We start from the raw sequence: 11849 nt of genomic DNA, 5'->3' as shown, positions 1-11849 counted from the left end.
TGAATGTGTGATGGACGGGTTGGATTTCATGCACGTTAAGTTGCTTTCCTACATTGGTAAAAGTAACCCAGGTAGGTACGGAAGCGGATTGGCTGGTGTGATATAGCCGATGTGGGTACGCGGATTAGATACTGCAAGGTCAGTAGCCAAATCGCTACTGAAGTGACGTCACCAAGCTCTGTGGACTCCAAGATGATGCATGTGTTGTATCCATGCCGTCCAACCATTTGTAGAGACCGTTTTGTGGCATGAGAAAAAGGATGAGATAGATATAAAGTTAAAGTGGACCCACCACAGAAAACCGTGGGAGCAGTCACACCCACCGTTGAAACATTTATGGGGTCCACCATGATGTATTTTTAAGATCCAACTTATTCATAAGTTAACATAGAGCTAGATGAATTGAAAACAAAAATATCAACTTGAAGGGAAACTTCTGTGGGCCCTAAGAAGTTTTGAACGGTGGATGTCACTGTCTCCACTGTTTTCTATGGTGGGGTCCACTTGAACTTTAGATATATCTCATTCTTTTTCTTATGCTATAAAACAACCTCTCCAAATTAATGGACGGTATGGATTCAACCCATACATCATGGTGGGTCCACACAGCTTGGTGACGTCACTTGTAACGATGTGGTTACTGACCTTGTCAGTATCCAAACCACGTCCGCGAAGACGAGCGTTGCAGCTCCTCGAGCTACGAACGGTTCAAAGGAGATCAAAGTTGCATGGCCCGAGAATGATTTATTTATTATATCCACACTGTTCATCCAATTTGTGAGATCATTTTGGAGCATTATACCAAAAATGATTCGTATCCAAAGCTTAAGTGGACCACACCAGAAATATGAGTGGGACAATGATTCTTACTGTTAAAACATTTGTGAGGGCCCATAGTGTTTATTTTCCATCCATATGTTCATGAGGTAACGCAGACCTGGATGAAGAGAATAAACAAATATCACATCCATCCAAAACTTCTGTTACCCCAAAAGGGTTTCAATGGTAGACGTTCAATCCCCCACAGAGCTTTTCAGTGTGGTCCACTTGATCTTTGGATCTATCTTATTTTTAGTTTCAAGACTTACTACTAGCTCTCCAAATGAAAGGATGGTTGGGATATAACACATACCTCATGATAGGACCCACATAACTTAGTGAAGTCACACAAGCCAGATCGGTGGTGTGTGGTACACCAGCCAATTTGCTTCCGGTAGTACATAGGGGTACACACGGTTTGGTTTGGTCCGGTTTTGGGGTGAAACCGGAACCGAACCGTTCCCTACGGTTCTAAGATTTTTGGAACTGGAACCGGACCGTTAGCACCCTAGAACCGAACTGGAATCGGACCAGAACCGGACCGTGAAAACTGGTTCGGTTCCATGGTTCTGGGCTTTTTAAACTCTAGCCCAATTACAGTGGGACCTAGGAAGTTTTTAACGGTGGGTGTTCAATGAGAACTGTTTCCTGTGGACGACGTGGATGTGCAACACATACATCAAAGTGGGCCCCACAGTGAGGGAAACACCCACTACGTGTTACTCGGGTGCCACCTAATCTGCTTCTTTATCGGGAATAAACATCTCACCTTGATTTTAAAATAGAATCTTCCTACGTGAGAGCATCCATGAAGGGATCCCATCATCCGATCACCAAACATGGGCCCCACTCCTACAAACTCAAGGACCTAACTTCCGACGGAAAGGATCGTGCAACTGAGCTTATCTTTATTTTTTATTTTCATATGTCGTCTTAAATTATAAAGAAAAATCTCAGAAAAGCTTTTAATTTGGATACTCTATCTCAGAATAGCAGTGTTTTTTAATGAGGACTTACAAAGTATAATAGCATAATGATATAAGAAATTTCAGTGAAAATGCACAAACAAATATAATGCAAAATGCTAGCTAAAAAGCATGATGGGTCTAAATTCAATGAAGAAAGGAAAATTTTTGCTAGTTGTAAATACACAAACAAACATAATGCAGGGAACTGAGGGTTTTTTATTTTTTATTTTAAATGAAAGGTCGGATCCACGGTTTGGATCCATGGTTCGGATCTACGGTTCGTGTAATGGTTCAGATCTATGGTTTGGTTCAGTTCTACAAGGCCCTAAACCGGAACTGATCCATAATCAACAGTTTTGGGGATTTTGGAACCGGAACTGGACCGTTAGCACTCTAGAACCGGACCAAACCGGATTGATCCATCGGTTCCGGTCTGTATTTTATGGCGGTCTGCCTTGAGGGAGATCAAGGCCCACAAACTCCACCTTCAATCACATCAAGTCCCATGGCTAATGCTCTCCAAAGATTCAAAAACTGACTTCCATCGCTTCCTTGATCTATCCAACAATATAATCTATGACAGAATACACATCTCAGAGGCTCATAATGTATTTTATTTGGGATCTTTTGATGAATGGTTGATTCTTGTGAAGTGCGTTACTAAAGAGTTCTTTCTCTTGAATCCATCCTCCAAAGAACAAATCAAACTCCCCTCCCGGGCTAAATGTTGGAACTTGAGAAAAAACTGTTATTATGATTTTGAAGATCTTTGGCATGGTCCTAATATACATTTTGGTACCGCCACGTTATCATGGATCCCTACTTCGGATGATTGTATGGTTGAGATCATTCATACTATGGATAAAATTTCTTTGTGTAGACTAAGAGATGCAACATGGACAGTCTTCCAAGGAGACCTTTTCTATGATATTGCATGTTATAATGGACGTGGACGTGTTTATGCCTTAAGAGCATCACTGGCTATCTGTGAATTGCGTCATGAGCTTGAATTCACAGGGTGGAATGTTCTTCCACTCAATGAAGTTGAAATAGAAGAAGGTCATTATGTTCATAAGGGCTATTTGGTGGAATCATGGGAGGAGATGTTACTGGTTTTATGGTTAAATCATTATAATAATGGAAGATTTGAGATGTCTCCAGAGACACAAGAATTTCGCGTTTTTAAGATGGACCTAAGCGGTCGATTTTCAGTTAAAGTAGAAAGCTTGGGTGATCGATTGCTTTTCTTGAGCAGAAGCTGCTCCAAATCTTTTTCAGCTACAGGATTGTTAGGGTTTGAAGAAGATTGTATATATTTTAAGAACGACAGTGCAGGTGATTTCAGCGTCTACCACATGGAAGATAGAAGTGTCAAGCCATGCTTTCCAAATTGGTATTTCTCACCTGGGCTTCTTCCATTCATCTGGCTGTCGCCATATCTAACATAGCAGCTTTTTTCTATTTTATTTTTTATTTCTTTTTTATTTTTTTGAAGTCTAATAATGGTTTTAAGCAATACTTATTAAATCATTTAAATCAAATAAATTTTTTTTATTGTAATCTCCTAAATAAATATATTTCTTTATTTATTAAAATATGTATCTACTAAAATATCTAAAGATATCTCATAATATTATTATTCTCAATGAAATAAACAATTTATAATTTCCACGATGCAGTTTCTTATGTTTTAAGAGTAGTAAGTTTGATAAACAATTAAAAATGAGTTTATCTCATTTTAAGTAACAAGAAGTATGTATTAGATATCCAAAGCTCTAATACATAACGAGGTCATGTTATCTTTAACTATGATTTAGAGCCTTGATCTCTAATATATAATCACAATTAATTAAAGTGAGATGAATCTCATTTTTAGGTGTCCATCAATCACTCATAGCCTTAACTTCTTTTTTTAATGAGAGGCTTTTTCTAAAACCTCTACGGGCACAAGTTGATCCATCATGATGTTTTAATGACATTCAATCCATCCATCATATGCATCCCTTTTTTCTCTCCTTGGAGCTCAAAAATAAGGCCAATCGAAAAATCAGTTGGGCCATACTACATTGAATCAGTTGGGAAGTCGGGCCACCGTGTTTTGTATAATCCATTAAGAATATGCATTTGGCCGCGTGATTTTTTGGTTGCTCATCCGGTGTACACAAAAGTCATGGACACCTATCAAAACCGTCCAAATTAGTATGCCGAGTGTGCAATTTCTAAGTAACTTATAAGTGGCTGTGTATCATCTATCACACTCTGCCAGAGCATCTAAGCTTTTTTCATTGATGGACATATTCTACTTTGAAAACTACCAATCAATCAACCTAAAAATCAAAATTGCAAAACCAATCAATCAACCTAAAAATCAAGATTCCAAAACCAAATCAAAGTCTTTCTAGCTTTTCTTTTACTTTCTTTTTTCTTCAAACATTTTCTCTTAATCTACCGGTTTTTCATTTATTTTCAATTCAAATCAGAGTCTGTAATATTGTAATTTACCCAAACTCGAGTTCAACAAAAGCTGAAGCTGAATGGATCGTTCATGCCCCCAAACCGTCTCTCTTGTAATGATGCAGCGTCGATCTCACCTCCAAAGAGACTTCTCTTCTTTCTCATGAAGATTCCTTCCATCCGCCATAAGTCTCCTCCTCCCTGTACTCGCCAGTTCCATATCACTGTTCGCCAGTTCCATATCGCTGTTCCCCTCTTTCCTGCAGAAACGACAACTCGTTGGGCTTAATGATTGCGAGGTTTGCTACAATGTCCCTGGGTATTGTAACTTGGTAAGACATGACAATAACCTTGGAAGTTGGACCATAACCGTTTATATGATGGGTTTCACCATGGATTGGGTAGTACCCAAGAAAATAAACAAACAAACAGGCAACAAGAACTGTTGGATCAGAGTATTTCAACCCATTTTATCATTTAATTCTTTTACTTTCAATATGGACCACCTTCTTGACAACTGTTTCTGTATGCCATTTGTTGAGGTCAAAATTTGGACCACCCTTTACTCAATGCGGTGAACCTTTAACAGACCCTGGTCTTGCACAAAAGGGTGAGTAAAGGAGACCCTGGCTAAGCCGGGGGACCCTTCGATGCCTAAGTCAAGCTAAGGAATCTGGGTCTAAGTCAATGTAGAGAGATGGTGCGAGATATTGTGTACCTGTAGCAATGGAGTCTTCTGGTATTTATACCTGTAGGTTAAACGATCCACGTCCATCAATCTCGGCGTGATTCACTCAATTAGCGGGATATTATGATTGTGGACATATTATTCGTAATCTTTGGACCGTGTGGCGTATCGTGTCTTAATAGCGTGTATCCACAGGCGAGATATTCGGTCACGTCAGCGTTTGAGTAGTTTCCTGGTTCGGCACTCGGAATATCCACATCTGGCCTCAACCTCAGCCTTACCTGGCCTGAAGCCGATCGAGTGCTAATAGTCGGGATTGGTCGAATCCCCTTTGCTTCGGCTCTGGACCTCAGACTAAGATGGCTTCGGCTCCAAGTCTCGGACCAAGACTAGTATGTAGATTGACCTTTTTGTCGTCAAGTTATTAAACGAGGATAAGGATTCGGAGCCGAGATGTGCCGAGAGAGGACTCGGCCCTGCTTATCCTTCATGCATTCCCGAGGTCTCCCCTCTGAGCTCTGAGGTTCGTAACTGACTTGACTTGTCGAGTTGAATTTTTCCACAATAGAAGCCCCCTACTCTTTTAGTCCGACATTGGATTTAAAGAGTAAATGCCTGGGGAAACGAGACGATGCCTTTATATCTCTGCTCATGATGTCGATTAGGATAATCGGAACGCAATTAATGCGATTCGCACATCTCCGAATCTGTGTGTGGCACAACGGCTGCATCCCTTCGGTTTTTGTCCTCTTAGTGAGGGACACGTGGTAACGGTTATGTTTTGCAGACGGCGAGCGATGAGGCGGCTATATAAATCCCTCCCTTCCTCGTTCTCACACTTCTCGCGTTCTCATTTTCTCTGCTCCTTCCTTCCGAATCGTTCTTTGCCAGAAATTGCCTTCGCTGAAAATCACCTTTCACCAGAAATCGCCTTCTGCCAGAGAAAGCGTTTTTATCCCCAGATAAAGGATTCCCGACCATCGGAGGGGAGATTCAGCCCAGCATAAGATGTCGGAGCTAGAAAAACTTCTGCCAGGAGAAATTGCCTGCAACGCTGTGAGTCCTCCAACACTTAACGCATCTTTCCTTTATATCGAGTGACTCTGACGAAATGAGTTCGGTTCGATGAGCTGGTTTAGAGTCTGAACCAGGGACTTCAACCTCGGGATCTGGGGAGTCCGAAGGTCCTCTCGAGGCCATTCCCCTTAGCACTTCAATCCCGACCCAAAGAACCACAAGTCAAAGGGCCAAAAGTCTAGGCAAGAGGCTAAAGAGGACTCTCATAGATCCCGCTGGACTATTAAAGGCAGGTCTCTCGGGAGGAAGATCAAAACCATTAGTTCCTGGGGGCTTGATCTTGGTCGAGTCTCAGATGGCTCAGTTTCATGAAAATTATCAAATCCCTGACTCGGTTCATATCCGAGCCCCTGCCCCCACAGACCAAGTAGGCTATCCAGCTGAGGGGGAGATCACCATTTTTATCTTTCCCCTCCAGCGCGGGCTCCAAATTTTCATCCTTCTATTCTTACGCAAGCTGACAACGCAGCTGAGAATCGCGCCGGTGCAGCTAGTTCCGAACTCTTGGAGAACCCTCGCCACTACTTTTATCCTCTGGCATCGGGTGAGGAACCAAAGGCTGACGCTAGAAGAGTTCCTATTTTTGTATATGGCTATGTTCGACAGATCGGACAAGGCCTGGTGGTACTTCTCAGCTAGGCCTCCATGCATCCCGGGTTTGGTAACCCAACTTCCTTCTTCTAACAAAGATTGGAAGGGAAGTGGTTCTGGGCTTCGGGGGAATGAGAGGCCCTTGCCTTTGAGCTGGATAGACTGTGGGTTCGAGTCCCTACCAAATTCGCCAACCTAGGTTGGACACTTTTTTTGCTTGTATCACATTCTTAATTCATCCTTTCATGTTTTAACACATCACTTCTGCTTACAGCTCAGTCGAAAGGGCCCCCGACCTCCACGCCTTCCATAAGCAGTAGGTCGACTGGGTCCGAGTGATCCTTGCGGACCAGCATGCCTGGTTTAACCATATCAACTAGGAAAATTTGGTATCGTTTGGCTTCTGCAGAGTCCGGCCCACTCTCTTTGCCTTGGGTAAGTGGGGTTAGGGACTTCGGAGATTAATTCACCGACCATTCATTTTGTGGACCTTACTGGATTGATTCCCCTTTTTCTTTTTACAGGGATGGAGGCAAGCAGTTCAAAGAGGAGAAGGCCCCCGTGCTCTCCGATGGACGTCGTCCTCTCCTTCGAACCAAGGAAGAAGGTGACGCCGAGGAAGAGGAAGGCTTCTGAGGCCGAGGCTGAGGCTGCCCCAACCGTAGAACCACCTGGAACCGAGCCTACCGCAGCCCTCTTTGAGGATGTTCCTACTATTGCTCCGACCCCTGCCCCTGAAGCACGAGCTCCGGAGGCTCCTGCCAGAGTCGAGCCTATTACGATTGTCGTCTTCAGCAGAGGAGTAAGCTCCCAAAGTTCCGTCTTCTATGGTTGCGGGCCCTTTTGGGGTAGGGAGAGAAGTAGTAGAGGAGACTCTCGGTACGGTTACCCCTACACGATCTACGGTCCCCCTCGCTGTTGCTGAGTCCGAGCCTTTGGTCGGCCAAGGTGGCGTCCTCATCAGGTATGCGAACACACCTGAAGCGGATACCCAAGCTTCCACGGCCAGCGGGGTTGGAGGAGCTTCCGCACCCTCTCCAGGGATCCTACCTCCTGGTTTTCACATGGCTTAGTTGAACCCTTGGGCAGCTAAGCATGTTCCAGAGGCGCAAATAATCGACACGCTTTCTCGTAGCCACGTCAACTTCATGAACGATGATGCGACTATGTGATACCAATCGCTACCAAAGATGCTGGAGGTGAAGAAGAGGTTGAAGGAGATGGAAAGGCTCGAAGCAGAAAGGGCCAAGTTCGTGGTGAAAAAAGCAGAGCAAAATGCATGATGGATCACGCTCGAGAAGGAGTTGGAAGCTTTGGTTGTGGAACAAGAGGAGCTGAGGAAGGCTGTTGCGGAGGGTCAGGCGAGGGAGTTCAGGCTCCAGGGCGAGATCAACTAGCTCCAAGCTCGCCTGGATGTAGCTGAACCCCAAGTCATTCATCTTCAGGAGTCTGTTAGACTTCTAAATGTCAATGTTGAGGATGCAGTGGATTACACTTCACGACTGGAGAAACAACTCGAGCTGGTGAGGCGTGAAGCTGCTGAGGGGTTGATTCAGAAGTGGGCTGTTCTCGAGGCCGCGACTATAGCTGACCAAGACAAATTGCGAGGTGAGCTCGAGGCCCAAGCTGCTTCGCAGGTTACTGCGACCGTAACATCTTATAAGGAGTCGGCCGAGAGGGCCAAGGAGCTAGATAAACTGTATTATTTCGGCTACGATACAGGTTATGATGCTTACCTGGCCGAGGTCCGAAAGTTTCATCCAACTCTTGACCTTAGTGCTCTCGCGGCGGGTGATGTCGATGGTGCCGAACCGGTGGAAGCAGACGAGCCCGAGAACGCCCCTCCTATCGCCAAAGTCACCATCGACACTCAGCCCCCCAGCTCAGTAGCTGGTCCCTCTACTCGGAGGGAGTGAGACTTGTGTTTTCTCTCTTTTTTTTTATATATACAATTTTGGATGATGAATTTTTTGATGATAACTTTTTGGTTAGTGGTGATTACTGGCCGATGGCTTGTTCGTATGTGTTAATTGTCGTGATGATTCTTAGATGTTAATATTTAAGGACCGACTCCTTCCAACCCTCTCCCCCACCCCAACGAATGGTGGGCTCAGTCGTTTTTGTAGATTAGTCGTTGTGTGACGAGACGACCCCTTTTTCAGGGGATTGGGTCGTCTTTGGGCTTTTTCCTTGGGTGTGAGGGGGCTCCTATATAGATTTTCATGGGTTTAACGTCCCGACCCCTTCTTGAAGGGATCGGTCTGTTAAGTTAACTTCTGCTTGTGAGAGGTAACTTCTTCTGTTTGCAAATAATCAAGACGAATTGCATAAGTAGATGATGCATAAAAGGAACTTTTATTAGAGGCCGTAAAAGGCTAGTGGCTCCAAGAAGTACATTTATTGAGGGCCCTCAATGGCCGGTAGGTTATCACTAATAGTAAATCTTCAAGTGCTCGGCATTCCATGGATGGGGGAGTGGATGTCCCTCAAGGTCTTCCAAGTGATAGGAGCTTGGTTAGGTTGATCTAACCACACAGTAAGGCCCTTTGCAGTTGGGCTCGAGCATCCCAGCCTCCGGCTCAACTGTATTTTGGAAGACACGACGGAGGACCAAGTCCCCTGGTCAGAACCGCCTTGTCTTGACCCTTGAGCTGTAGAATCATGCCACTTGATGATGCCTAACAACGACTCGGAGTCGGGCGATATCTCTGGCTTCTTCGAGTAAGTCAAGCTTGCTGTGATCTGCCCTGCGTTCTGATCTTCCTAGTAGTTTCTAACCCTAGCCATTGGGAAGCCGATCTCAACTAGGACGATTGCATCCGAGCCATAAGATAGCGAAAAGGGGGTTTCCCTAGTAGACGTCTGGGTCGTGGTCCGATATGCCCACAGGACAAATGGAAGCTCCTCAGCCCAGTTGCTTCAGTTTTTCCAACTTCATTTTTAGGTGGTGTTAGATAACCTTGTTTATGGCTTCCACTTGCCCATTGGATTGCGGATGCCGAGGCAATGAATAAGCATTCGAGATGCTAAGCCCCCTGCACATGCCTCTGAACTTATCATTGTTAAACTGCTTGTCGTTGTCAGAAACGATGGTGCGCAGGATTCCAAATCGACAAATGATATTCTTCCAGACGAAGTTGATCACCTTCCGTTCGGTCATCTTAGTCATGGGCTCGGCCTTAGCCCATTTAGTGAAATAATCGACTGTGACAATAGCAAACTTCACCTGTCCTTTCCCTGTGGGCAGGGGTCCAATGATATCGATCTCCCACTGAGCGAATGGCCACGGCCCGCTCATAATGGTCATTTCTTCTGCGGGCTACCTAGGTATTACTGCAAACCTCTGACATTCGTCGCACCTTCAGACATAATCTTTCGAGTCCTCTCTGATGGTCGGCAAGAAGTACCCTTGGCGAAGTATCTTCTGAGCTAAGGCTCAGCTACCGAAGTGATTACCGCAAATGGCCTTGTAGATTTCTTGTATCACGTAATCTGCTTCTTCGGGTCGAAGGCATCTGAGGTAGGGCAGTGAGTACCGCTTCTTGTATAAGACCCCATCCAGGATAATATATCGGGCTGCTCTGATTTTCAGATGTCGAGCCTCCAGCTTGTCATGGGGCACCTCACCAGATACGAGGTAGTCATAGATTGGGTCCATCCAACTTGGTGCAATCTCGACCGGGTTAACCACTTCATGTTCTATTTGGTCGATCTCGGATTCTCCATGAATTCTACGCGAATGACCCGAGGAATCTTTCCTTCTGTGGCTGAGGCTAGCCTTGTTAGGGCATCGGCCCAAGAGTTCTCTGCCCTCGTGAAATTGTTGATTGAGCAACTCCAGAACCCTTCAATTAGTTTCCGGGCTTCAGCCAGATAAGCCACCATCTTGGTTTCCTTGGCTTCATACTCGGTGGAGATATGGTTCACCACAAGTTGGGAATCACATCACACTTCAAGGGACCGAACCCCCAGGCTTGCCGCCAGTCTGAGTCCAGTCAACAAAGCCTCATATTCTGCTTCATTATTGGAGGCTTTGAAACGAAGTCTGATGGCATATTGGACAGTTGTAGAGTCGGGTGCGACGAGGACTATCCCCACCCCCACTTGCTTGGCGTTGGAAGACCCGACAACGTGAAGGACCCACCTCTGCTCTAACTCCAGATCTTTGGCAGGCGATGCAACTAGTGGGGTTGTTAATGCTGCTGTTACTTTGGTATCGTCACTCGAGATGGTGAATTCGGCTATGAAGTTGGCTACAGCTTGGCCTTTGATAGTGGTCCTTAGACGATATTGGATGTCGAACTCCCCGAGTTCTATCGCCCATTTCGTGAGTCATCCCGAGACATCTGGTTTCTGAAGGACTTACCTGAGGGGGGAGTCGGTCTGGACAATGATGGTGTGTGCTTGGAAGTATGGATGAAGCCTCCGTGCCAAAAAGACCAAGCTGAGCGCCAACTTTTCAATGCTCAGGTATCTGGTCTTGGGGGAACCATCGCTTTGCTTGTGTAGTAAACGGAATATTGTTTATTTCCTACCTCCTTGATGAGTGCGGAGCTAATAGCCAAGACTAAGACCGCCAAGTACAAGAGTAGAGGATCACCCACTTCTGGTTTCGACAGTAAGGGAGGCAAACCCAGGTATTACTTCAGCTACTGGAATGTCTGCTCGCATTCAGAGGTCCATTCATCCTTCTTGTGACCTTTCAGTTGCTGGAAGAAGGGGAGGCAACTATCGGTAGCTCTAGAAATAAATCGTCCGAGCGCTGCTACTCGGCCAGTTAGACATTGAATTTCCTTCGTTGTTCGCGAGGAGCTCATGTCGAGCAGCGCTATTATCTTCTCGGGATTCGCCTCGATGCCTCTCTGGCTGACTTGAAACCCAAGGAACTTCCCAGAACTGACTCCGAAGACACATTTGGATGGGTTCAGCTTCATGCGATACTCCCGGAGAATTGAAAACATCACTCGAAGGTCTGTGAGGTGGTTGGACACTCTGACACTTTTGACGAGCATGTCATCAACGTAGACTTCCATTGTCTGCTTGGCAAACATCTGATTCACCAATCTCTGGTATATTGCCCCAGCATTCTTCAGGCTAAAAGGCATGACCCGGTGACAGTAGTGCCCTTTGTCAGTGACAAAGGTAGTCTTCTGCCTGTATAAGGGATGCATCGGGATCTGATTGTACCCAGAATAGGCATTTATGAAGGAGAGGTGTTCATGACCAGCCATACTGTCAACCAGTTGATCGAT

General features: G+C 45.3%; 1 protein-coding gene across 2 annotated transcripts in view; it reads right to left on the bottom strand.

Annotated features, from left to right (window-relative positions):
- Nucleotides 1-4139: 4139 nt before the first annotated feature.
- The window catches only part of LOC131226314 (elicitor-responsive protein 3), a 60255-nt gene continuing 52545 nt past the window's right edge, over nt 4140-11849 (bottom strand). The window contains exon 7 of one of the 2 annotated variants that reach the window (XM_058222124.1): nt 4140-4378. Coding sequence is in view for 1 of the 2 variants with exons in the window: in XM_058222125.1 (XP_058078108.1) it covers nt 4403-4428 (26 nt within the window). In the remaining variant the exon portion in view is untranslated. Of the gene's footprint in view, nt 4429-11849 lie in introns of both variants that reach the window. The other variant, XM_058222125.1, reaches the window with a different exon arrangement.

The sequence above is a fragment of the Magnolia sinica genome, chromosome 14 (assembly GCF_029962835.1).
Source record: "Magnolia sinica isolate HGM2019 chromosome 14, MsV1, whole genome shotgun sequence".
NCBI lineage: Eukaryota > Viridiplantae > Streptophyta > Magnoliopsida > Magnoliales > Magnoliaceae > Magnolia > Magnolia sinica.
Note: the sequence above shows the minus strand (reverse complement) of the source record. Positions and strands in the feature narration are given on the sequence as shown.